The following is a 23,253-nucleotide window of genomic DNA, read 5'->3' as shown; positions in this document are numbered from 1 at the left end:
CACCGACTAAACGCACATGCTCTGGGGGCAGCAGGATCTGTCCAGGCTCTGCTCCATGATGTTAATGTAAATCCTCCACTGGCTATCTCTGCTGTCATTGAGTAAATGGGAGGGAGGCTCTGAATGAACAGCAGGTGCACTGGAGAGGCTGGTCAGTGTAATATGCAGGCCTCCCCTTTGTTTACTCTGCCACCTTATGTGTGTGGCCATTACCAGTAGTGGGGCTTCTCTGACACTTTAGCAAACTGCAAAATAAAATAAATGCGGTGAAATAATTTGAGGAATTTGAATTGAAATATGATAATTTGGTAATATCTACTGACGAGATATCTCAAACATCTTGAAATTGTGGCATTTTTCAATCGCAGTTGTTTTTTCACTTTTATAAACACAGCACGCCGGTCTGTCACATTTATCATGCAGCTGTCAACACATGAAGATCCTGATATGTTCATTACACAACGTCAAAGAATAAAATGGGCCAGAGATATTTTCAAATGTTTCACTGTAAACAGCAGGAAATAGAAGTTGGAAAATGATTACATTGAAAATTACATTTAAGTTTGTTTTGTGGTTAACTTTTGTTTTTGTCTGTTCTAGCATTGGAGGAGGTAAACCAGGATGGTATCAGAGGGTTTGTAACCAGCTTCACCTTGGACAAAGGCTACAGTGACCTCAGCTTCTTCTCGTAGACAGTGCCCAGCCTTCCACAGCCATGTCTAACCTAAACAATGCGTTGTGCATTGAAAATGGACAGAATGCAGAGGTGTCTCTGCTACAAAAGGATAATCTTCAGGATGGTGGATTAAGCCAGCTTTTGGATTATAATGCCGAAATGGAAAGGTACAGGTCTTTTGCAAACTTTTATAAAACAAATGGAGCATTTCCGCAGACTGCTAAGATTGCTCGCATCACAACGCCCATTTTTCCCAGTGCGAGAATTGGCATGTCCCCTTGGAACTGTGATAACGCCATGCTCTGGGGGAGGAAATCAGCGGCAATAAACCCTAATAGGACCAGCATGCATAGAAATGACTCCCAGAGGCCGGGAAAGCCTGGCGTGCCGCCAGAGACGCTGCAAATGGCAAATAATAATTTCCTCTCTACCTTATCCCCCGAACACTGCAGACCTTTAGCAGGAGAATGCATGAACAAGCTGAAATGCGGCGCTGCTGAAGCAGAGATAATGAATCTCCCAGAACGCGTTGGAACTTTTTCCGCTATTCCGGCTTTAGGGGGCATCTCATTACCTCCCGGGGTCATCGTCATGACAGCCCTTCACTCCCCCGCAGCCTCAGCAGCCGTTACAGACAGTGCGTTTCAAATTGCCAATCTGGCAGACTGCCCACAGAATAATTCCTCAGCATCCAGTGGAAACCCAGCGAAGAAGAAAAGGAAAAGGTGTGGGGTCTGTGCACCCTGCAGGCGGCTAATCAACTGTGGTGTCTGCAGCAGTTGTCGGAACCGCAAAACGGGCCACCAGATCTGCAAATTTAGGAAATGTGAGGAGCTGAAAAAGAAGCCAGGCTCATCGCTGGAGGTGAGAACTGGGGCACTGCTTCCCCTTCTTTTGTTATTATCCCCTTGCACTCCAAAGCATTAACCTTTTCATCCAGTCACGTTCTAAGCCCTTGAAAATTGTTTCCATGCCCACCCATGCCTGAACATCCCCCCGGCTTCTCAAATCTGCCTACCCGCCCGGCCTAATTGGCAGTAATTAGGGGTGTTTGTGCGGAGCGCAAGCTGAGCTTGGCTCAGACACCCCTAATTGCTGCCAGTCAGGCTGGGGCTGGAACGCATCCGAACAACCCCGAGCTTGGCTCAGCTCCAAGCAGGGCTGGGAAATGGTTTTCAGCAGAGAGCCATCCCTCTCTGCACCCGGTCATTTTAACCAATTATGGAAACCGTCTCTGGATGGGGAGAATCAATATCCCACAAAGCCTCAGCCTCTGACCACCACAAGATGGTGAGAGTGATGGCAGGGCTGCTGATGGCGTTGCTCTAAACAGCCCCAGGTCCGCTAAGGGAGGGGGCAGCTCTCTGATTTACCAGGTGATCAGGCACTGAGATGAAATCATCACATTAATCCCACATTACCCTGGACCTCTGCCTGTGTCACACTGAGCCCATACATGATCAATAAACAAATCTTCAATGTTTTATTCTGGGTTGATCAGGTGCTGTGGTGGTGTCACTCTCAGTGAGTTTTAAGGTGAGAATGAAGATATACAGTTTTGGAGTTGACTATTGTAGATAGTTTGGTTTTCTGTGGCTGGGTCAGCAACATTTACCTGGTGGATTGTTATTTTTGGTGATTTTTGTTTGTGGAAATGGAAGATAATTATAAGAAATCTTACTCAGTCCAAACTGTAGATAACTGTTTTCTGGTAGGCTCTTTCAGTCAGTCAGTATTGGGTCATTATGCAAATCCGTGACTGTTATATTTCATAAGACTCATATGTGTCCCAAGATTTGAAGTAAACATTTTCCATCTGGTTCTTAACAGAATTATCCAGTAAGAAATCTAAATGAGTTCATTGCTTCATGTCATGAGATCATACAATTAAAACCAGTTTGTGTTTTTGTCCTCATTTGACTGTACTTTAAGTCACAAATGGCAATACTTATTTCACATCAGAGGAACCGGTAAAAAGTTTATTAAATTAAGACTCTGTGTTCATGAAACTGTATACAGACTACGTGTTACCATGACGTCACTGATCGTGTATTAGCGGTGGGACATGAGGCAACTGGAAGCTTGTTTATTGTTGTGCACATACAGGTGTCCAAACTAAACAGGTGTCCAGGAAGCTTACGTTTATAATGCATGGGTAGACTCACTTTTAGAAAACATCCATTTGCTAAGACAGTTAAAATTACTCAGGGTGTGAAAACTCCCCAACGAATCCACACATGCTTTTAAAGGCTCTTTTGCTGGCTTCTGTAATTTATATTATGTCCTGCTCCACCTGAAGTAATTGTTATTTTTGACTCTGTATGTGTAATTACAGGTGCGCCCTCTGCTGCGGAAACGGCTCTGGGTTTAGGGGCTTCTATAGGTGTAAAGTTTCATACAAAATAGAATACTGTGTGCACACTCAGAGGCAGAGGTGGGCGATAAACATATTATATTGCAATTCATGTTTTCGAGGTATGCAAAATTAGAATATCAAGTTTATGATTTATGATTAAAATATATCAAAAGGCTGCAAAAAGAGTGTATCATAAGTAAAAACAAAATCAGTGTGCAATGTAATCCTCTAAATAATGCACTTTTGTTAAATACATTTTTTTGGCCGCTTGACTATCAGTATAAAATTTTATATTATAATTTTTGAGAGAACAAAGGCTGAAATTGTGCGATTATTCACAATTATCACCACCATAAACAAAACAACTCTAAGTAATTTTCTTTCATTCACCTTGTTCAATAGTTCACCATACATCTAATATGTGACCAGCTTAATGAAATCAAACTTTCTGAACTGGGATGTAACGATATCCAAATCTCTCAGTACGATATTATCACGATGTGCATCTCACGGTATGATATTTATTGCCATATTTTGGAAAGGCTAATAGAATTGTAGATAGGACACTTTTTTGCTTTTAAAATACCCTGACAAGATTTTGGTGTGAATTATTACCGTCATAATCCCAAGAATTCAAGTAAAAAACATGTTTCTTCATGTTGTTGGCGCTGAAATGAATCATGGGATATGTAGTTCCCGATGTTTATTCGGTGTTGTTATTATAAAACCATGCATTTAAGCAGAAGAACTTGTGGTTTGATATATTGTGACAGCCCACATATTATTGTGAGACTTTTGATGATACGATATTACGATATTTCGGTTACTGTTACATCCCTATTTCTGAATGATCAAGTACAGGTAACATTACATTACAACATTACATTTAGGTTTACTTTTTTGGACAGTATTTGAAAGGACTAAATTATGATTTTTAGTTTTAGTTTTTACCTGAATAATTATGATTATGAATGAACCGAATAATGTTACTAACCAAGACATTTACTGGCACATATTAGCACCAGTTTGAGTTACTGCTATGGCTGCTCGTTCTGGTTCCAAAAGTACATTTTTCATTCATTTTTCCCATAGACATTTCCAAAAATTCAAATATTAAGAGTGCAAAAACATTGTGAAGGTTAGCTACGTTGTAAATGATCCCCCGTAACACAGTTGTTTTTAGACCAAAAAACACATTTAAAACTCACTGGCGAAATGTTTTAATAACTTTATAAAGTTTCAGAAACAGATTTGAAATAAAATGACTAGAGTTTGTGATCATTTGTTACTATGTAGTTGATTATGCTTGAGCAAGCTTTAAAACTTTTAATATTTATTTTTTCTTTGGGAAAGCTTATGGAAAAAAATTCATGAGAAATTTACTTCAGAAAAAAGGAAATAGTAGGGCTGAGGAGAGACACGAGACTGGGCCCGCGAGAACGTGACATGAAAGGATTTTGACATTATTTAGAGTAATTAAATTGTGCAGTTCAATTTTTGTTTTAATTTTTGATTTTCTGTATTTATTATTTTATTATCAATGTAGCACTGCTTTTTGGATCTTAAGATTTAAATGAAACTCATGAGGACTTAACCCCTTTTTAGTCCAATCGAAATGTAAACACATACAAAAAATCTCACAAGATGGTTTTCCTCATGCGTGCACAATCTTGTTATTTTGTCTCGCGAGATCTTGTGGCATGTAATCTCATTCCATCTACACTGAACACTGGCTTTACTGGATACTGGATATGCTAAAAAATTATCAAGATTTTCGTTTATGTCATTATTGCCCACCTCTAATAAAAGGCAAAGCTTTTCACACCATAGTAAAAACAAGGTATTTTACTTTTTTTTAAATGCCGAAAACAATATATTGACATGTTTTTATTAGTTTCCCTTCAGTTTTGCGTACTGTTAAATAAACTACTACACCAGGTTTGTGAGGCTGCAGTGTATTGTTTTGTATCAGATAACTGTAAGGACGGTTCAAATTGTGCTAAATTACTCAAACATACATGGATGACATATAAACCACTGAAGGCATGTTTTTGATGAGGCATTAGGATTTGTTTGCTCGACGGTAGGCGGGTACTGTTTTTTTTATTTAACCAATGGCTGTTATTTGGTTGTGACGTATGTAATGCCTCAAATCCCGTAGGAAGAAGGGCAATGACCTCTTTCCTCTTGAAAAAATTCACCAAACATTCTCTTTGTTACGGCTTTAAATCCTCTAGCTCGGGAATCGTTGCCAAAACAAAATGTATGGTTTTGTCTACATCCATCTTGACTGCTTTGTTTACCTTTGTGCTGTACCACAAAAGGGACCCAGGCACTTCACAGCTCTTCACTGATTGGCCGGTGTGTGGTCTACAGCTTCCTGGGTTCTTGCAAATTTTCTAGTGTATTCCGATTCCTGACCTAGTCGCTGGAGAGAAATGAAACTGAGCGGAGGCACTAGGTGGCACCAGCCTGGGTACTAGAGGTGTGCAAAAATATTGAAATATCATGATACTAAATGTGGTGATACAGTATTGTAATGGGCTGCTGTTTCAATTTATGTCATCAGGGGTATCGTGATAACATCGTATCTTGAGCCATGTATTGTGTGTAACTCTGGAGGAATCCTGGTAAAAGCTCCAAAATGCTGATTTTGCACATTACCTTCTGTTTAAAGTCTACATGCGATTTTAAAAGAGTGAAATGAGATTAGAAAGAGCGGCTACTACCTTGGACGGTGTGCTAAATCTCACTTCCAAACATTTAAAGACACAGTGAATGTAGCTCGGTGCGTTTTTGTCTCCGAAACAAACCAAGCTACTGGCAACCACTTAGACTTTGCTGTCACTGTGATCCACATGGGAATCACCCTGAACTAATTATATCTTAAGCAGCGGCGGAAAATGCAAATCAGAATTTTACTCACTCTCCTGAAATCGGAGAGCCAATTTAATCTAATACCCCCTTTAATTTACCACGTTAATGCAAAACCCCGGAGAATTGCCCTGTGTCAGTGCATGGCGTGCGCTTCTGCTGCACATTCTGCTCTTTGCTGCGTTCAGTCTCAGCCATGGATTAGACTGTTCATCTAATCTAACATTTCCACAGCACTTATCTTTACATCGCCGGGGCTTCTATGGCTCAAAGGTGTTTCATTAACTTTCAGTGGAACAATACCTGTTGCACACTTCTAGCTTTGTTTGGGTTTTTTGGTGTTGTGCTTTAGTTAACATTTGTTGTGGATGGGCTGTTTTTTAGTCTGTTGTGTTGTTTAAAAATAAATTCAGATTTTTTTTTTTCTGGAGAATACAGATGATCAATATTTAGATTGCTTTTTTTGTATTTTTTATACTCCAGACCCATGTGCTAAGCGTATATTGGTGATCTAGCTGGTAAAGAAGACCTATTGTACTTGTGTCTGTTATATGGTTATAATCTTTGACACCCATGGATGATTATGTCATAATTTACACATTTTAATTTATTATATTATTGATCTAAAATGACTTGATAAATTACTTGCTTACACATTAGAAAACTGTGGTGTCCAATGTGAGCTGACATCATCATAAATGTCATCACAACAAAGCAAGCAGCAGATTTTTATTTTTTTTTAAATTTACACCAAAATAACGTAGCACTGCCAAATCCTACGTGTATCACTGATAAAGAAAATGGAACTGGAGAACGGAGTAAGTAGTGAGCAGTAGGCGGTTGCTGGTGGCAATAAAAACGTACCTTGATTGGCAATATGGTGTCTTGAAAATAAGCGATTAAAGATTGCTTAAACATGCGCGAATCACTCCAAATACAACTCTGAGAGGGTAAATGAGAAGTGGGAACAACTATAACATGGTTAAAAGCTCTGAAAAATCTATTTTGCTGAATAAGTCTTCTTTAATATTTTTTTATTATGTTGATCAACTCAAGGTGACTGTCCATATTTCATAAACTTTTAGTGTGTGGTGTTTTTAAGGAGCTCTAATGTCTCTAATTCCACCTTCACCATATACACTATTGAAACTTTTGCAAAATTGTAATTGCCTTAGATCCATAAAGCCAAGTCTGGACAAGTTTTTTTTAGGCTGCTCTTTGATCACCCGATTTTCAGATGTCATTATTTTAGTGCGTAGTGAGAGGATTATCTGCCAAAAAACCCAAAGAAAAGCAACACCTTTACTCTTGTCAACAGTGAAAACACAGTTATTGCAGTAGTAACATTGTATTGAGTTTAAACAAACAAAAGACCAGAGCCAAATCCAATTGAACGCATTCATCCATTCAATTAACAAATGTCAAAGGCCAGCTTCAAGTCAGGAGCAGAAAACAGCCTCCTCTGGGTTCTTGCACTTTTTGTGTGGCTAATACGCCTCGGATAGTGGAGTGAAAGGGTGCCAGGGCTGCCTGACAACCTTTGCTATTGTGATGAAAGACAAAGTCCAATTTTGCAGGAAGCAGGACCTTCAGGAAAAATTGTTCAGATACAGCCCCTTAATGAGAGCGCGGAAACCAAATAAGCATTGGCAGCAGGCGCTAATTTGTTTTAGGTGTGCTCAGAATAGATAAGGACAAATCTGTGGCCTTCCTCCCCTCCCCCAACCTTTGCTTCCCCGGAGATAACACCAAGTGCTCCCAGCCAATCTCTGTGGGCAAAGGGGAGAGCTAAATAAAAAGGGAAAGCGAGGAAAAGCCTGAGGAACAGCCGCTCTTTAGATCTGCACATCTCAAACTTACTGGATTTATTCAAGCTTTAAAATTACAGATTAATGTGGCCGGAGAGGTCTGGAGAGTGCGAAAGAGGAATGAGCCTGTACACCAACGTGCATCTCAAGCTAAAGGCCAAACCGAGTCTAGACCTGTCACGATAAATACTAGATAGACTTATTCTTCAGTATGTGTAAAACGGAACAATCATCTTTGGAGGTCAGTATTTATCGTGGGTGCCTTTTCTTTGTACTACGGGGATTTTTTTTTTCTTTTGTTTTTCTGTGTTACAATTGAAGAAGGTTGAATAAATCGCTTCTATGAAACTAAATACTCAAGTGTATTTGATAATTGCAGCTCTTATTTTGTAACCATTTAGTAAAGTTGTGAATTTGGGAATAATTCTGATTCTGTGTATCATTTGTTCTTTCGTTTTTCAAAACAAAACCAAAAATAAGAAAACGAAAAACAACTATTTTCTTCATTATTTGTCTCCAAAACCAAAATGAGAACACGGATAATGATTTGTTTTTTTTCACTTTTCAATTTTGTGTTTAAATGAAAAATAGAAAAAATGGAAAATAGCCGTTTCCCGATTTTGATGCCGGACTGAACTGGGACAGAACCAAGATTGAACCAGGACTGAACCGGTCTCAGTCCTCTTCTCAATCCTGGTCTGGTCCCGGTCTGATCCTGGTCTCAGTCCTGATCACCCGACAATCTACGTGGGTGCACCTCTGGGCCCGTCCCGACACGCAGTCATGTTTCAGCCCTGGTTCAGTCCTGGTTCAGTCCTGGTTCAGTCCTGTTTCAGCCCTGGTTCAGTCCTGGTTCAGTCCTGGTTCAGTCCTGGTTCAGTTCTGGTTTAGTCCGGAATCACAGTTTAAGTCATGGAAACAGGAAATGGCCATTATCCATTTTTTTCCCCCCATTTTTCATTTAAACACATAATTGAAAATTGAAAACTGAAAAATCAAATCATTATCCGTGTTTTCATTTTGGTTTTGGAGACAAGTAATAAAGAAAATAATGAAGAAAATAGTTGTTTTTGTTTTCTTATTTTTGGTTTTATATTGAAAAACAAATGAACGAATGATCATTTAGTTATTATCATTTATCGTCTATATTTTGGTGAACAACATATCGCACAAGCCTACCCCTTCCTGTACACCAATGTGCATTTCAGCGTAAAGTAGCCCTGTCACGATAGCACATTTTGAAGTTCGATATAATATTGTTGTAAATATAGACCATAAACGATAATATTCAAAGCAAACCAGCAGAATAACCCCCCAAAACTATTCTAAATGTTCAAAATTCTTCAGAGATATGAACTGCAATAAATAAATAACAGAATACAACATTTAATTTGTTAGTTTGCATTTGTAAAGAAAATAGAAGTTCAGAATTCAACGTTCTACAGCTCCAATCTCATTGTAGTACTGAAAAATAACCAAAAATGTTCCAGTATAATGCAAAGAAAAACTCCCCACGATAAATATTGGCACCCAAAACGTATTGTAATTCGATATAGTATTTTTTAGGGGTATATGAAAAAATCGATACAGTGATATATCGCGATACTTCATTGCGCGATTCTCATATCGATTCAAAATACATCTGGATCGATTTTTTTTGGCCCCTTTCTTTTTTTAAGTTACATTTACTGTTCTGAGGATTCAGCAAATTTTGTTTTTGTGATCAAATATGGACACGTTTTTAAAATGTGCGTGAGTTTGATTCGTTTGTTTTGATTTGCCAGTGTTTTTGTTTTCTTTGTGTTTTGGGTGTGAAGAGTGGGGTGGGTTGTCATGCTAAATTTCAAAAATGGAAGAAAAAAAATATCATGAAGGTGTATTCAACCAGAATATATAATTATTTCTGAATCACAATATATCGCCCCTTGTGATATATCTTGATATATTGAATTGTGACAGGCATATCGTGATAGGCAAGTTTATTTGTATAGCACAATTTGTACATAAAATAGGGATGTAACAATATCTAAATCTCTCGATACAATACTTTCACAATATGCATCTCACGGTACGATATTTATTGCGATATTTTGGAGAGGCTAATATAATTATAGATAGGATGCTTTTTTTGCTTTTAAAACACCTTGACAAGATTTTGGTGTGAATTATTTCTGTCATAATCCCAAGACTTCAAGTGAAAAACACATTTCTTCATGTTGTCTGCACTGAAATGAATTATGGGATGTGTAGTTCCCAATGTTTATTAGCTATTTCTACTATAAAATGATGCCCCACGAAATTATTGTGAGACTTTTGACGATACGATATCACGATATTTCGGTTATTGTTGCATCCCTAACACAAAGTAATTCAAAGTGCTTTACAGAATAAGAAATATCACAATATAAATGAATCAAAACATAAAAAATCATCGTAAAATTAACATTAAAAGAAAGTGATAGGTGTCATATCATCTGATTCATGGCAGTGCACACTCCCAGTGTTTTCCGCGACAGGCCTAACCTAAAGGCCAACCAAAAGCTCTAGTCAAAACAAGAGGATTTTGGCTTGTGAATCTTGTGAACCATTTAATTATACAAATCTCCCTTAAAGCGAGGCCTGAGCTACTTAAGACCAGTGTCCACCTTCTTCATTGTCACGCTATTTTTCCCGTAGATTACTCGCGCCGTGCTGTAGATTTTCTGTCAGCTTCCATTTGCTCAAAGTATCTGTCCTTCTCAAGCCTCAGAGCCGGCGCCGCACCGCACTCTTAAAGAATTCATTGCTTTCACCACTGCCACCAATTAAGGGCAAGTCGTAATGGGAGGAGCCTGGACGGTGCCCTTACATTATGTGGTATGTCACCCCCTCTGCCCCGATTTGATTTAACATCTGTGGTTCAGTGGTGAAAAAGAGCTCATTGTCTGTGTTCTGGCGAGTGTGGAAGGACGGCGGTGCTTCGGCGGTGGGGGTTAGCTCCTGTGCAGGCTGGACAGCGTGAAAGAGCAGGTGTGGGTGGACGTTAATGTGCGGCACTTTAAATTTTAAACAGATGAAAATCAATTATTGATGCTGACTCTGGCTGAGAAGTTAAAAGGTATCTCGTCATTACCCAAAGCTGAATGAAAAAAGTGCGAGGGAGAAGTCTTAGTGAAGCCAGCAGGGGATTGCAATGAACGGCTAGCATCATAACAAGGTGCTTTTGATGCCCTGGCTTTAATGCAGCAGTAACGGCATTAAAATGTGTATGGCAGCTTTTGAAATAACTTTTCTCAAACTGAAAAAAAAATACTTCTGAAAAACACATGCTCAGAATTTTTTTTTTATAAAAAGTTAGCACCTTTCAAATCTCTGATGACATAACTGGTCTATATTAAGTAATGTCTCTTGTCCAATGTAAATAATCGATAGAAAAACTATGGATGCACCAATACAATACTGGATTAGGGGTGTGCAAAAATATTTAAATATTGAAATATCGACGTATAGTTTCATGTGATGGATGATACAGTATCTATATCGTAGGCTGCTGTATCGATATGTCGCCAAGAGTATTTTTCGGTATATTTTACTAAATTATTTTGTTACAGCGCTCCAGTTTTGTTGCTTGTTCAGAGGAAGAAAACTCGTTTATACAACACATTTGACATATTCACTGTTTTGATGATTAAAATGTGTGCGGTTCACATTAACTTTGCACAAGAAGTAGGGATGTAACAATAACTGAAATATCGTGATGTCGTATCATTAGAGTTCTCACAATAATATCGTGGACCATCTCAATATATCGAACTACATAGACCATGATCCTTTGCTCCATTTCAGTGTAGACTACTTGAAAAAAATAACAGTTCTAGGGACTTTAAAGTCTTAGTTTTTTGGATTAAGTCTTATCAAGGCATTTTAAGATGAAAAAGTAGCATATTAAGTTATTATAGTTATTATAGTTTTGTTAGGCTCTACAAAATATCGCAATAAATATTGTACTGTGAGATGTATATCGTGAAAATAATGTATCAAGAGATTTGGATATAGTTACATCCCTAATCATGAGCCTCCCCACCATTTTGTTAACTTTCCCACGATATATCGCAATAAATATTGTTACCGTGAGGTTCATACTGTGACTATTTCGTATCGTGAGACTTGGATATCGTTATATCCCTAACAAGAAGCGGTTTAACAAAGACTTTTAATATCACATCCATGATTAAGCTTTTACATTTTATTGAACCGTATCTAATCAATTTGAAGTATATCGTATCAAATCTAAAATGTACTGCATCGAGATATGTATCGTATCGTGGCCTATGCATCAAGGTATGTATCGTATCGGCAACTTCTTCCTATACTGGATACTTGGTTATCAGCACCAATATTGAAAATTTTTGATGGATTGGGTATTGGTCTCATTTTATCATAATAAATTGGTGTAATAAGACCCTTTACTTTCTCATATTGGCCCAAAACAACTTGTATTTTTTTCAAAGCTGTTCTGTAGTTACCTTACATAACAAATAAGTTACAAGCACATTTGGATAATTCTTTCCCATACATCATTTGTGTTTAAAGGAAATAAAGGTTATTTTCCATCTCTGCCCTGGTATTGATTGATATCAGGTATCGGCATCGGTATCGGAACATACAAAGCTAGATTGGTTTATCCTTAAGAAAAGCTCTATTTAAAGCTATTGATTGGTGGAAAAGGGGAAAGAGTGGATTGAATAACAGTCATTGCTTTCTCTTTATGTTCTTATTTAATTAATTAATGAGTTATGCAATTGATCTCTTTGCTCAAACATAGACTGTATAAAGAACTGGACTGAGGGTATGTGATTTTACACTTACAGGGGAAAATTTGAAGCCGAGTTCCATATTAGGAAAATTAATTTATTTACAGACAAAATTGCGAAACTTCCTACTTGAAACACGACGGCTCGGAGGTTAGCTATATGTAAATTTTTACAGCCTACGTGTTCAAAATGTAAACGAATATGAGCATTGTCAACTCAGTTTTCTCAGTTCCTCGTGTATTAATATTGAAGCAATTTACTTTTAAGCACATTTTTCTTAGTGTTTTTGGTTCATATTTTTGATTCACAAGTCACTCATAGAGCTGCTTTTGAGTAAGTACCTATTTTGGGTTAAGGTGTTTTGTGTAAGAGTTCTTAAAGCGGGTCAGTCTCGTTTTAAGTGTTGTATAGGCCAGCTATTGGACATTCAAATCTCCTGACCTTGTGTTGGCCCACTGTACCTGATATGAACAAGTCAAAAGTCGTGCTGTATGTTGATTATACTCTGTGATTTGTGTCAGAGGCAACCCTTACACTCACTTCAGTATTGATTGATTTGAATTGCAGTTCAGTCATTGATTTCTGACTTGTATCTTACAAAACCTTTAAACTTGCAGCACCTGGTTTTCCCTTCTGCTCTTCTGTCTTTTTTTGGCTTTGGACCAAGATGTGTTCAATGGGAAGCTTTCAAAGGCCAATGTATGCTGCTTGAAGTGCCCAGATTTGAGCTAACCGGACAAAGAAAAACCTTTGATTTTAAACATGTACCATGTAACCTTTGCGTGTCTCCATGAAGATCTTATTGGTTTGTTTAGAATGTTCCATGGAGTTCGGCAGTGCCCACGGGGTCCTCAGTTGCAGAACTACATTTTCCATTCATTACGTTCAAAAGCTTCCTCAGGGATAATCAACTATGGGTTAACTAATGAGTACAAGACCTATAATTTTATTTAAAATCTGTTTCTGAAACTTTATAAACCACAAAATTATTAAAACATTTCGCCAAGTCTTGTGTTTTAAATATGCTATTTGGATATTAATTACCATGTAGCTGCTTGTTTTAGGTGTTCTCTGTCTTTGAACTCTTAATATTTTGATTTTTTGAAAAGTCTTTGAGGAAAAAAATGAATGGAAAATGTACTTCCAGAACCAGAGCGAGCTGTCACTGTTAAGCTCCATAGTATGGCATTAAACTTATAAATCTTGCATTTATTAAAGGGACAGTCCGGAATTTTGGACATAGGATGTTATTTCCTAGTGAGCCAGAGTGTTGGAGACTTGTGGAGACACTTTTAAAAATACTCCATCCAGTCTTTGTATTTGCAGAGGTCGCTGGTGCTAGGCTAGTGCATGTCAATGGCCATAGTTAGTCTGCCTCTAAAAACAGTCTTACCCGCTCCACAAAACACCCAAAGCAAAACTATTATTATGCCAGACTGTCGATGTAAATGTCTGTGTTTATAGAATAATTTCAGAAGTAAAACCAATGTTGCATTTGAAGGATTTATGTCTGAGCAGCAGCAGCGAGTTGTTCTTCTTGATAGAAAGCTTGGCAGCAGCGGACTGATATATGAGAAAATAGTCCCTCAACATGCGCCGATTCATGCGATGCAAGGTTAGTTTTATTTCAAACATTCTATCAACACAGACATTTGCATCAACAGTCTGGCATAATAATACCTCTGCAAATACAAGGACTGGATGGAATATTTAAAGTGTCTAGGAACTAGGAAATGAGGTCCTATGTCCAAACTTCCGGACTGTCCCTTTAAGTTACAGGTTTTTAGAGAAAGGAAATTTTACACAATTTATTAGCCTTCCATTGTTTTGTGATTTGATTAACCCATAATTTCCCATTTCTCAGACAAATATTCAAGGATATTTGCAAAGATATGTAGCCAATATACTGTACATTGTCAGTTAGAATGCCTGACACCCTGCATTTAAAGCTTCAAGCTTTATTGTCATCCAAGCCTGAGCCACTGAGTCACGCACTAAACATGTTCTCAACGTTACATAAAGAAAATACAAGAACAATAGAAGAGCCATAGAAAACAAAACAACAGCACACAGATAATTGTGTGTGTTCCTATTGGCAACAACATAACAAAGCAGAAGCCACATAACGACATTACTTAAAATAACAATTCATTTTAAAGGTGATGTTTACAAAAAAAAACACAACAGCTTCTTAGTTTTGTGTTTACAGACTTAAAGATGCACTGCGTCACATTTCTAGTGGATGGTCCGCCACCAGGTTGTCTCCATGGAAACTACAGTGCTTTGTCTAGAATGTTCCACAGTATAGACTACACCTATCTAACCCGATGGAGACAAGCAGGGTACAACACGATGCTACATTACATTTCAGATCTGTGGAGAGTCGCCCCTAGCCAGGCTGGCGCCACCTAGTGCCTCCGCTCAATTTAATTTCTCTCCAGCGACTAGGTCAGGAATCGGAATACACGAGACGGTTCGCAAAAGCCCCGGAAGCGCAACTTCGGACACCAGCCAATCAACAAAGAGCCATACATTCTGTGTTTGCAACGATTCCTGAGATTGAGGATTTAAAGCCGGAACAAAGAGAATGTTTGTTGAATTTTATCAAGGGGAAAGACGTTATTGCCCTTCTTCCTACGGGATTTGGGAAAAGCTTAATATACCAGTTAGCCCTGTTAGTGGTGCATCAAGCAAACAAATCCTAATGCCGAGAGATCAGACAGTTTCCACGAAGTGAAACCGGCTGATGAATCGCTGATGTTAGCGCCGTTAGTGGCACATTACATATGTCACAACCAAATCACAGTGACTGGTTAAATTAAAAAAAAGTACCTGCCTACCATCAAGTGAACGAATCCTAATGCTGCGAGGTCAAACGATTTCTACGAAGTGAAAAACCTTTACATGAATTCTGTTCACAGACAGAATTCATGTATTTTTGAGCAGTAGATGCACCTCTAATGAATAAATGTTTAATGTCCTATCCTGGAACATTTCAGGCCAAGCAATAGCATCCCCATGGAGACAAGCAGGTGCCAGACCCTCCACTAGAAAAGTTTTGCAGTGCACCTTTACATAAGTTGTTGCTTGTGACAGAGGTGGCTCCTCAACGTGTTTAACTTTTGAGTAAGCACCGTTCAGGTGTACGATCTGTTCTAATAAACCTTGATTTTATTGTGTAACTATTAACAACAGAATCTGGTGAAAACATTTTTGCAGCAACTGTTCTTTAATCTAATCTACTCCTATATCGTGTTTCCATGGTTCATTAAACACAAAATAGGACAAAACATAGTGCGACTTCACTCTCAACTGACCTACACTGAGGACGTGATAAGGACATCCCTGCTGAACACTTAAAGGTGCATTGTGTAACTTTTCTGGAGGGGGTAACCTGCAATGCTTGGTCTAAATTATCCGCAGTCTGGTATTAAACTAGTCTGTTTTAGGTTTATTCAACTACAGATTTTCTTAAAAAACATCCATTCTTACTGTGAGTGGGGTTGCCTCTCTGAAAATCTAACCTGTAATTTGACTTCCAAGTCTCCGTGGAGATTCCTAAGTTTATGGCCATACTGTGGAACATTCTAGGCCAGTGTTTCCCAAACTTTTTTTTCTGGGGATCTGTATTTTAAAAGTCACAAACCTTCGCAACCCAAATCAGGCGACATTATTTGTAAATCACAAAAATAAAGGTGGATTTGACCATTATTGAACATTAATGAAGATATTTTGACTGAGTGATCGTGTTTCTCTGAACAATTAGTATTATTAAATTTGTAAACAATGAAAAACAGTAATTGAAGCAGCAATAAAAGGATCCATAAGTGGCCTATTTGGATAATAAATGTAGCCCAATTCTTTTTCTTTTCAACATTCAATTGAACCAGCAAAATTTGAACAAAATAGTCAATAAAGTAATTATAAAAAGATTAGAAACACGTCAACATTTCAACATTTCTAATGAGATAGGTGGGTCTGTCTGTGTTTTTGTAGCATATTCCACTCCGGGGTGCAGGAGGAGAGGGCAACACACACATCAGGTGACCCCAAAAAAGTCTCTTGCGACCCACCTGAGGGTCACGAGCCAGTCTTTGGGAAACAATGTTCTAGGCACATCTCCATGGAGACAAACAGGTGATGTTCCCTCAAGCTGCCAAGTTACACCGTACACCTTTAATTAATAATTTTATACGGCTTGTTTAAGTTACAGTAAAAGCTCCCCATTACAGGTTAAACGTCACTAAATGACAGCTTTGTGCTATCTGTCTGCGAAAAGTGACGTGAAAGTGAATTTGTGAGTGACAACCGGAGCTGGCATAGAAATCGGTCAGCGTGGTTTAAGCGTCTCAGTTTCTGCAAGTCAAATCCTCACGCCACCACCTCCTCCATTGTGGCTCCACTCTCACATTATGAATATTTCATGGCGTGCATCTGACACCATGCCCAGAAAGATATTTCAAGGTTTTTTTCCTGATAGAAGCCCGGGGTTAGAGTGTCACAAAGGCGTGAAGCCGGTCTGCGCCTCTGGGCTGAGGAGAGGATTTATGATGCAGCTCTTGATGACTTCAGGTGGATATTTTAATTTCTGATCCAGTGTTTTTGTTGTTTTAGGCTGATATACTGTTAGGCTGTTCACGGTACCGGACAGTCCTGGAAACATCTGATACTTTTTAGTCAAAAAACTTGATATATTTTCATTGCTTTATTTCTATATTTTATTTTAATTTTACTTGTGCATATACATTTATATTATCATACCTTGTGAGTGATACCAGTGCCTTTTTATTTCTACTACATACTTTGAATTTATTATTACCAAATATATTGTTTTTCTTTATTATATTATATTAGAATATATTGGAATGCGTGAGCTACTGTGTCCAAATAATTCTCCTTGTTGATCAATAAAGTTTGTCTAATTCAAAAGCCCTATCAGGTCACTGGGTTAAAATTAATTAGCATAAAGAATAATGTTTTTGTTGTCACTTGTGCTTGTTCAAATCTTAAAAACGTGAAAAACAGAACTAGTTCATTTTAAAACATTTGCAGCAGTTTCTCACTTGCCTTAGTCTGAGCGTTCTGGTTACTCACTGCAGAGTTTGTTGGTGTTTTTACTGGTGAATAGAAACATGTACATCAGATAAATAAATTAAATAAATATCGCAAATAAATATTGCGACTGCGCACTGGGTCATAAGACAAAAATTTTAGGAAAAAAAAAAAATGGATAAGTGCTTTTCACAACTCGCAGAGACCAGAGGAGTTTTGCAGTGTTGACAACTACCATGCTAATGCGCACTTACTGATTACTAGACAATAAAATGCATTCTAATTAAATGCAGACAGCACACAGCAAACTTATTTTGACCCCTTTTGACGTGTTTTGAGCTGCTTATGCAATATATATGCACTGGGGAAAGACACATTTTGCTCAAATACATAGGAAAAATGGCTTTAATGTAATTTTTTACTTGAACCATTTACGTCACTATTTTTCAACTTATGGTTCAATGTTAGATCAAACCTTGCATTAAAAATATCGCTTAAATGTGACTTACTATGTGCTTAGGTAATATGTACAGGCACAGTTTTAAGAAGTGAGCAATATACTTATGGAAAACAGCTCGGAAATTGGCCAAGATCCCTCTACAGACCACTTGAATACCCTTTAGCTTGAATATAAAAGCTTTTTCCTTTAGTTCCTGTAAATCTGCCCCTAGTGTAGGTGCAGTGTGCTTAGTCTGTGTGAGTTTGAGTGGGACTCTGATGAGAGTGAAGCCTTAGTGACTAAGCAGGGGAGGCTGCGGGATTAGCCCTGTTTAACGCCGCCTTTAGCATATTACAGTGCATAGGACTTCGCTCTTGCCTTACCGCATGTGTCTCGCTTTTTATCTTTCTCCACTTTTTGCTGAAGCCATTTCTAATTCATCAGTCTGTGTTGTTGTAGGTGAAATACAGTCAAACTTGTTTTTAATAGTTATGCCACTATATTATAATGTGAATAAAAGCTTTAGGGTTCTGTATGATCATCATGCTCCATACATCGTACCCATAGTCCCTTCTTTCCTGTACTGCAATATATTTTGTAGCTTTATTGTTAATATTTTTAGCTATTTAGTTTTAGTTGTTTGCTTTTTATTGCGGTCTATTTGATATTCTGTTGCCAGTGCCTTCGTCTGTAGGTAGAGGACACATAAACACATTTCTCATTCTCAGTATATGGACAGGCCAAGCACAGAACCTCCAAAATTCCCTCACTGAGCTGCAGGGGCTGCACTAGCACTGATTCATGTTTGTGCTGGAGTTTATGTAGGGAATTCAAATGAGAGACTCATGTGAGGCTCATTCTGCTTTCTGAACATCTTAACATAAACAATCTGGCTGTCCTGTCCAATGTTTTTGTAATTAAGAATAAATTAAACTTAAATTGTGAACAGTGATATTGTTTCACTTGTTAATTTGTAGTATGAAAACCTTAACCTATGTGAATGAAAGCCTGTGTATTCCCCTATCCTAACCTAAATACGGTGTTAGTTTAGTGTAAACATACTAAGCTCTGCATATAGACCTTTTGCGTTTAAGGGCTCCAACACAGATGCTGAGAAATCTGCTCAAAACAAGAAGGCCTGCTCCTACTTTGCATTTCAATTTAACATTTCACAGAACTGGCAGCGCGTTTCCACGCTTAGCCCTCGCTTCGTTACACCCACATGGCTTCCAAGCAGCGTGCTTACTGGCTGTTCAAAGACCGCTTGGCTGAGAAATTGGGGATTTCCACTGTGAATCCCTCAGGTATCTACAACCTCAAATGCTTGTCCTGCATACGCCCCTCCCCCACCTCCCAGACTATAATGCCTCTGCCTACGGTAAATGGCCGTCTCTGTTGACCTACAGATGTGCCTTTGTTTAGTTTCTATCAACATTCTACTGAACCCAAATGCTTCATCGCTGTGTACTGTTTCAGTTAGCCCACAGAGGAGAGATATTTGCAGCAAGACTAGAATGTGCTTGTTTTGGCCAAGCGTTTGGCAAGATGGAGGCTATACAAAGAGCCCGTTAGGTATTGTGACCCATGACTGCGACTTCATCCTCTACTATGTTAGTGAGCTCAGGCTCCATCCGTCTTAATGTGGGCAGAGATTTTCCATGCTAGGCCTACAGTGCTTTTTGTCTAGATTTGTTATTCTATTTATTTTATTCAAATCAAGATTCTGTTGTGAGTGCTTATTTTAAACCCATCCAGGAGCATTATTTTCCAGAGAATACTGAAATATAAACAGATAAACTGATTCTACAACACTGTACACTAACTGTAATAATTCTGACAATGCAAATTGTAATGATATAGACAAATATATTGGTTGGACAATATATTGGTCCATATTTGCACATTCTGTTGTCTGTTCCACAGCCCTTTAGTTATCTCTCCTGCTACAAGAATCCTTTTTTAAATTTAAAACACACAGATCCTTTTCGCTATAATGGTGGAATAATTCAATGTTTTTCAGTTGTTTATTATCACTATAATGTTCATTCCTTAATTGTCAGGAAAGAGGGTGCTGTTATAAATCAATAATAATAATAAAAAGATATATCCCCCAATGGGCAATTTAAGCACACTACACTGAGTAGACTGAGTTAAAATACAAGAGTACAGATTTGCAGGAGGACTGGGTGGGTAAGGTCAGCAGATTCAGTGTGAGGGCAGTTTGAGGAAAGTAACTGTCCTTAGGACAAAGGTGTCCCTGCTGTGTCCTGCAGTTACGTGTAAAATGTCTGTAGTATTTCCATGTGAGGTTTCCATAAATACATGAAACCAAACAGCTCAATAGAGATTGGATATCAAATGTTTAAAAACAACCCCTGTTAATAAAATCCAAAATGTTTGTAGCAGCAGCAGTGCAAAACCTCCATAGAGATGCATTAGCCAAGGTAACATTAAAAAGTAAATGTAGAGGAGGTTACAAAAGTGGTCATCTGGACTCTGTTTTTGAGATAAAGATGTTTCGGCTCCCATCCAGAATCCATTTTCAATTGATGGATTTGGCTTGAAACACTGAGAATTTATTAAGTCCAACCCCAAAGGGAGGAGTTTTACTAACTCACAGTAGCAAAAATTCCCAATTGACTATCCTTGTTTATAATTCCTAATGGAGTAACTAAAAACATGTGTTGTATTTCAAACTTCATTGGATAATCCCTTCTCCAACCCGCTCCTCTCTCTGCTTGTTTCGCAGAGGCCCCACCCTCACGAGTGACCTCACATGTGTGACATCGGTCTCTCCAGAGGTGATGCTGTTGGCACCTCAGCTGTTTTGAGCTAAATCTGTCTCATTGGTTACACCTTTGGTTGTTAGACCTATGCACGTGCACTGATGCTAGTAACATGTGTCTGTGTTTTATTAAACCATTCCTCTCTGTATTGCTGTCCACTTAACAGCCTCCTGACCATTTGGAGAAAGTGTATTTTCTAAAGCCACTAAGCCTTGGCCTGTCTCATTGTAAATCCCCTCTTATGGAGGGCTGCAAAAATATACGTCCTCCAGGACCACTGTGCTGTAATTACATTCCTCCATTAGCATACGGAGGCTTGGAGTCACACTGCTCTCAGCCTCCAGCAGCACTTGGCCATATGGTCCGTCTGCACTTCTAGGGCCACATTTGGCAAGGCTCTCGCAGAAGGTCAAATATCAGGTCAGAGGACTGTGCCAGGATTGCATCTATGCTAATTGCTCTCTCCCTGCCGGTGCTCCTTCATTCCTCTCTCTCTCCTCCCCACGCTCCTCCACTCCTCTCCTCCACAGTAAGTAATCTGCTTTGGGATGTTGCTGAGATGGAGATGGATTTGGTTTTGCTTGGCTGCCCCTCAGCCTAATCTCCCCCCTGTGACCACTCCTTTGCCCCTCGCAGGCATACAGCTTAACACACCATCATACTTCCTCCTCCACCGGTCCAGAGGCGCTGTGTCAGCAAAAAACTCCCAAATTCCTCATTACTCACAAACATCCGCAATACACTTAGCTTGATTTGCTCCACTGGACGCCTGGCACAGGGCTGCACCAGTAACAACCAAGGCAATTTTTAATTTTCATTTCTTAACCTCAACATTTGTGGACTTCTGTTGCTTTTTAAACACATCTCCTTAATTAATATTCTTTATTTTTTTATATATTTTTTTTCATAATAGCTTTTTTTGTGTGCCTTCTTATTCATCAAAAAGATAAGCTAGTGAGATCTTTGTTGATGAATATGAATAATAAACAGCTACAAAACCTGACAGATTCATATTGTGTTGTAGGTATGATGCTCTGTGAAATTCTAAATTTGATTAAAATATTTGGAGAAAATGAAGTGGTTTTGTGGATCTCCCTCTTGTTTACTGAAATATCGGGTTGATATATACCGAGGTGGAGCTGGGGCGGGGGTATGTTGTGTTTGCGTTCCGGAGCTGCAGGCCTGGGGCACTGGTGTGTGGATGACTAGATGAGTAGTCTGTCCGTGATAGCGGCCTTGGAGAGCTCCTTTTTATACGCATTGGGTGGCTAGAATATTGGCTACAAGCTTCAAGATGAGATTTCCACCCCCACCACCAGCGCTAGTACGGCTCAGGTGATGGATTGCTATACCTTCCAGGTTTGAGCCTGGCAACGCCCCAATATTCCTGCGGAATAAAGTGACAGGCAATATATAACCCATCAGTTAAGGCTGAGTGAACCGCTGGAACTTTCCCTCCTGCTTTTCTGAGCTCGAGCATCAACGGTGAGCATGTGGCAAGCTCATTTTGTTTTGAATGATCAATTTTGGTATTTTATTTATGGTATAACATTTTGTTAGGAAACATGGTGATTTGCAGCATCTCACAAACTAGGCACAAATAGTTCACAAATAGTATTTTTAGTCCACTTTTGCCTCAGATATGAAGAAAACACAAAATCCACTCATGTTTTTATAGAGACAGACCAATATTTGGGCTTTTTTAGTGTATTGGCTCGGGCTGGGTATCATTAAGAAGTTGCCGATATGATACATACCTGGATACATAGGCCACGATACGATACGATCTCGATACTTCACATTTTCAGTTCGATATGATATATTTCAAATCGATTTGATCTGATTCAATAAAAATAATGGCTAAATGTGACACTAAAGTCTTTGTTAAACTACTGCTTATGCGAAGTTCATATGAAACACAAACATTTTAATCATCAAAACCGTGAAAATGTCAAATGTGTCACATAAATGAGTTTCTTTCCTCTAAACAAGCAAAACTGTAGCTCTGTAACAAAATAATGGAGTAAAATATACCAAAAAATACTCTTGGCAATGTATCGATACAGGAGCCCACAATATTGTTACTGTATCATCACATTAAACGATACGATATATCGATATTTTGATATTTTTGCACACCCCTAGTATTGGCTAATTGGCTTTAACACTTCAGCACAGGCTCAAATTTTGTTTTGCTGCTTAAAATCCACACAAAGCTTTCATCTCATCTTGTGCAAATTGTGTCTCATCCCACCCCTAATTTATACTATTGATACTTTGCAGCTGAAGTCATCAATATTTCCTCGTGGTTCTGATGCTAACTGGAAGCTCTACTCTGTTACTCAAGTTAGACTTTAATCTGATATTTATTTAACACAGTCTGGCCAGAAAGAGCTGATTTGGTTGAAATTAGGCTGCAACAAGTGAGATGATTTGTGCTTTTAAAAAATTCTCTCAAACATAAAATTA

At 38.5% G+C, this 23,253-nt stretch overlaps 1 protein-coding gene across 1 annotated transcript in view; it reads left to right on the top strand.

Annotated features, from left to right (window-relative positions):
• cxxc4 (CXXC finger 4) overlaps positions 1 to 23,253 on the top strand; it is a 112,219-nt gene that overhangs the window by 67,120 nt on the left and 21,846 nt on the right. The window contains exon 8 of the mRNA XM_055158653.1: positions 601 to 1,540. Coding sequence (XP_055014628.1) covers positions 716 to 1,540 — 825 coding nt within the window. The 5' untranslated portion in view covers positions 601 to 715. The remainder of the gene's footprint in view (positions 1 to 600; positions 1,541 to 23,253) is intronic.

This window comes from Boleophthalmus pectinirostris, unplaced genomic scaffold, assembly GCF_026225935.1.
Source record: "Boleophthalmus pectinirostris isolate CB_2022bp ecotype Guang Dong unplaced genomic scaffold, ASM2622593v1 HiC_scaffold_22, whole genome shotgun sequence".
NCBI classification, from domain to species: Eukaryota; Metazoa; Chordata; class Actinopteri; order Gobiiformes; family Gobiidae; genus Boleophthalmus; species Boleophthalmus pectinirostris.
The sequence above is the reverse complement of the archived record's forward strand: the minus strand, read 5'-3'. Positions and strand labels throughout refer to the sequence as shown.